The sequence below is a fragment of the Glycine max genome, chromosome 15, assembly GCF_000004515.6.
Source record: "Glycine max cultivar Williams 82 chromosome 15, Glycine_max_v4.0, whole genome shotgun sequence".
NCBI lineage: Eukaryota > Viridiplantae > Streptophyta > Magnoliopsida > Fabales > Fabaceae > Glycine > Glycine max.
In genome coordinates this window covers 12,898,472-12,901,984 of record NC_038251.2, presented here as the reverse complement: position 1 = coordinate 12,901,984, position 3,513 = coordinate 12,898,472, and the positions used below count along the sequence as shown (strand labels likewise).

The following is a 3,513-nucleotide window of genomic DNA, read 5'->3' as shown; positions in this document are numbered from 1 at the left end:
TGTGACCATAAATGATATTGTCAATATCATAGCTAAACGTGTATATATATATATATATGTTTTAATATTTGAATTCAATTCTTATCGAATAAAAAAATTACAAATAGATAAAATTTAATTTTTGTAAAAAATTTAAGTCCTTTATCATTAATTTCTCACAAAATTCATTTATTATAATTTTAAGCATATAACCATAAATGAAATGTTAAGATAATTTATTAATTTTATTTAGTGACCATAAATGATATTATCAATATCATAATATATATATATATATATATATATATATATATATATATATATGAATGAATTCAATTCTTATCAAATAAAAAAACTATAAATAGATAAAATTTAATTTTATAGAAAAATTTAAATCCTTTATCATCATGTAACCATAAATGAAATGTTGAAATAATTTATTAATTTTTTTTATGTAACCATAAATGATATTGTCGGTATCATATATATATATATATATATCAAATCTCTCTCTTCCATGCTGCCGCATCACAATCCCCACCATTGCATCATCAGTTTCTCAGCTCAATTGATCAAGAAGGTCCACAAACATCACTTCCACATCTTACTCCATTCATGGACAACATAGAACACCATCATCATGAAGATCAAAAAAGTATGACAAACAAGAGGTATAGGCCCCTCTTGTTTCTAAATTATGTTTTGCTCTTTGTGGGGTCAGTCTCCTCTAGTTTGCTCACAAAATATTACTTTAACCACAAAGGATCTAGCAAATGGGTCTCTTCATGGGTCCAGTGTGCAGGTTTTCCCTTCCTAGTCATTCCCATTTTTCTCCCAAGTCTCCTCAATTACACTGAGAGGAAGCCCTTCTCAGATTTCACTCCAAAGATGTTATGGTATTCATTTTGTGTTGGTGTTATGTTAGGGTTTAATAACCTTCTGTACTCATGGGGTGTGGCATATCTCCCAATCTCAACCTCAGGAATTCTCTTATCCTTTCAGCTTGCTTTCACCCTCATTCTCTCAGCCATCATTGTAAAACAAAAAATCACATTTTCAAATCTTAATTCTATGATCCTCATCACCATGAGTTCCGCCATTCTAGCCTTTAACTCTAGTCACGAGAAGTCAGAAGGGCTAACCCAAAAGGACTACATCATAGGGTTCTCTTGCACCATAGGTGCAAGCTTCTTGTTTTCCTTGTACTTGCCACTGATGGAGAGGATCTACGAGAGGGTTTACTGCTACGAAATGGTGATGGAGATGCAGATCATAATGGAGATTGCGGCCACGGCGTTAGTCACTGGAGGCATGGTGTACAAAGGAGGGTTTTCTGAGATGAGGGAAGAAGCTGAGAGGGTTTTTGACAAGGGATCCACTTTTTACTGGTTGACGGTTGTGTCAAGTGTGGTGACATGGCAGTGTTGCTACATGGGAACTGCAGGGTTGGTCTTTCTCACATCTTCAGTAACTGGAGGGGTTTCTGCTAATGCTTTGTTGTCCCTGAATGTGTTGGCAGGGTGGTTTGTGTACCATGATGCCTTCAATGGTTTTAAGATTGTGGCCACTGTTTTGTGCATTTGGGGCTTCTGCTCTTATGTCTATTGCATGTACTTTAAAAGGAGGCAAGAGGAGGCAGCTGAAAGAAGGAACAGCAGTGGTGGATCTACCACAGAGTTGGTAGTTAAATAGAACTTGGATAATGTGACTTGTTGAACTATAGAACTTGGATAAGAAGTGGTAGTGTGTGGTGCTATAGTACCTCAATAATTCCAAGCTCTGGTGTAGTTAAATAGTTTGGCCAAGACTCAAATTGTTGAACAAAACTTTTATGCAGTTTATTAACTGTTTTGCTATTTATTTTCTAACGAGAATTGAAGTTTTGCCAAAATAGATTCTCTCTAGCTAATTTTGTCTGCAGCAAACATCCACTTAAATTACAACTATATATTGATTAGCTTTTGTGCAACAATTAAACGAGACAATGTGATTAATGGTTCAGATTTTTGCTGTAGAAAATATCTTGTTGCAAAGGCAGGAGATCGAGGATCTTGTCCAAAATTTCACCTCAATAATATTTCTATCGCTTTAAACAATTTTTTTTAGGTGAGTTATCGAGATAAAATGTGAGTTCTCATGAAAGATCAACACTAAAAATATTTTTTTTAAAAAAAGGATTAAAGTTATGTGCTTATTCAATTCTTTGTTCTCGATGTTTAAATTTCTTTTGATACATTCTCAATGTCTAAATAATGTTTATCAAATTACTATTTTATAAACACAAATTGTTTATCTTTGAATTGATTCTTCGATTAAAGAGCACTAAGGGCATGTTCGGTATGACGTTATTATCGTAGTTTTTCACGTCTAGATAGAAGCTCCCTATTGTAGTTTTCATGTTTTTTTCCCCACCAGACGTGATTTCTTGGCCACCAGACGTGTCTCCAAACACGCTGTAAATTCTTGCTAATCGAGTTATTAATGACAACATCACCAAGTACCATTCACTAGCAATAGTTATCTGTAGCTATTACAGCTTTGGTGTCACATGAAATCCGTTGCTTAACTTTACTGGGATTTTTTGACCAAGAGGAAAAAAGCTTAGCGAGATTTTGAAGTGAGTCCCGCATAACATGTTCTGGAATCTCAGCTTTCAGTTACTGGTTATGCTCTTTGCCTGGTTTGTGCATTGTTTTTTGTTTAATTTGTATTATTGTATATAGGTAATTGTGTATTTGAAAGTCATCATTTCAAGGTCTCAGATGTTATCATCAGTTACATTCAAACCTAATAGACCAGACGTGAAAAAGTTTATACTCTTTTAATTAACGCCTTTATATCTTTTTGTTTACAGACTCAAACATGTGATACCTTGACTGTTACCTAGCTTTAACAGTTACTATTGGAACTTTTTAAATCAATTTGATTGTATTAACAGTAAAAGGTGTGAACACAAAAACAAATAGGATTAACTTCCTTGTCAGAGAGCACTAGGCTTATAGAAGTAGTAGTGGGGCGAGAACGTAACGGCTTCCCCATCTTAGTCGTCTAATGCCATAATTTTTTTCATAATTCATCTGGTTTGCGTGTTTGACAGATATCAACAGCTAGGAATAAAAAGATTGAAATGAAAATAAAAGAAAAAAATTATGTATTGGATTTTCTCATTAACAAAAAATTAATCATTAACAACTAGTGTTTTCTACCGATAAAAGAAATAATTATTACATATATTACATTTATTAAAAAGTACAACAACAAAAACTAAAAAAGAATTAATTTAAAGAAGTTCACTAAATAATAATATGTTCATTTTATTAAATTTTTATCTGAACAATTAAGAGAGTTATAATTTCATTAATCATGTACTGAGCGTCCGCACCGCAATATTTCACTTCTGTCCCATTTAATATATGAGTGTAGGAAATAAACTATTCCTTTCATGAGGAAATAAAATCTATCCCTTAAATTATGTTAATATAATAGATTTCATTCGCGAGCATAGATAATTTTGCCGTGCTTAAATGCTCATGA

The 3,513-nt window shown here is 32.9% G+C and overlaps 1 protein-coding gene across 1 annotated transcript; it reads left to right on the top strand.

The window, feature by feature from the left end:
- Positions 1-518: 518 nt before the first annotated feature.
- On the top strand, positions 519-1,861 carry LOC100796097 (probable purine permease 4). Its single transcript, XM_003547354.4, has one exon. It carries the CDS (start codon positions 595-597, stop codon positions 1,669-1,671), a length of 1,077 nt encoding a protein of 358 aa, XP_003547402.1. The 5' UTR covers positions 519-594; the 3' UTR covers positions 1,672-1,861.
- The last annotated feature ends 1,652 nt before the right edge of the window (positions 1,862-3,513 follow it).

Bases quoted from the DNA above. Each gene is read 5' to 3' on its own strand.
- LOC100796097 (XM_003547354.4), top strand. From the start codon at position 595: ATGGACAACATAGAACACCATCATCATGAAGATCAAAAAAGTATGACA.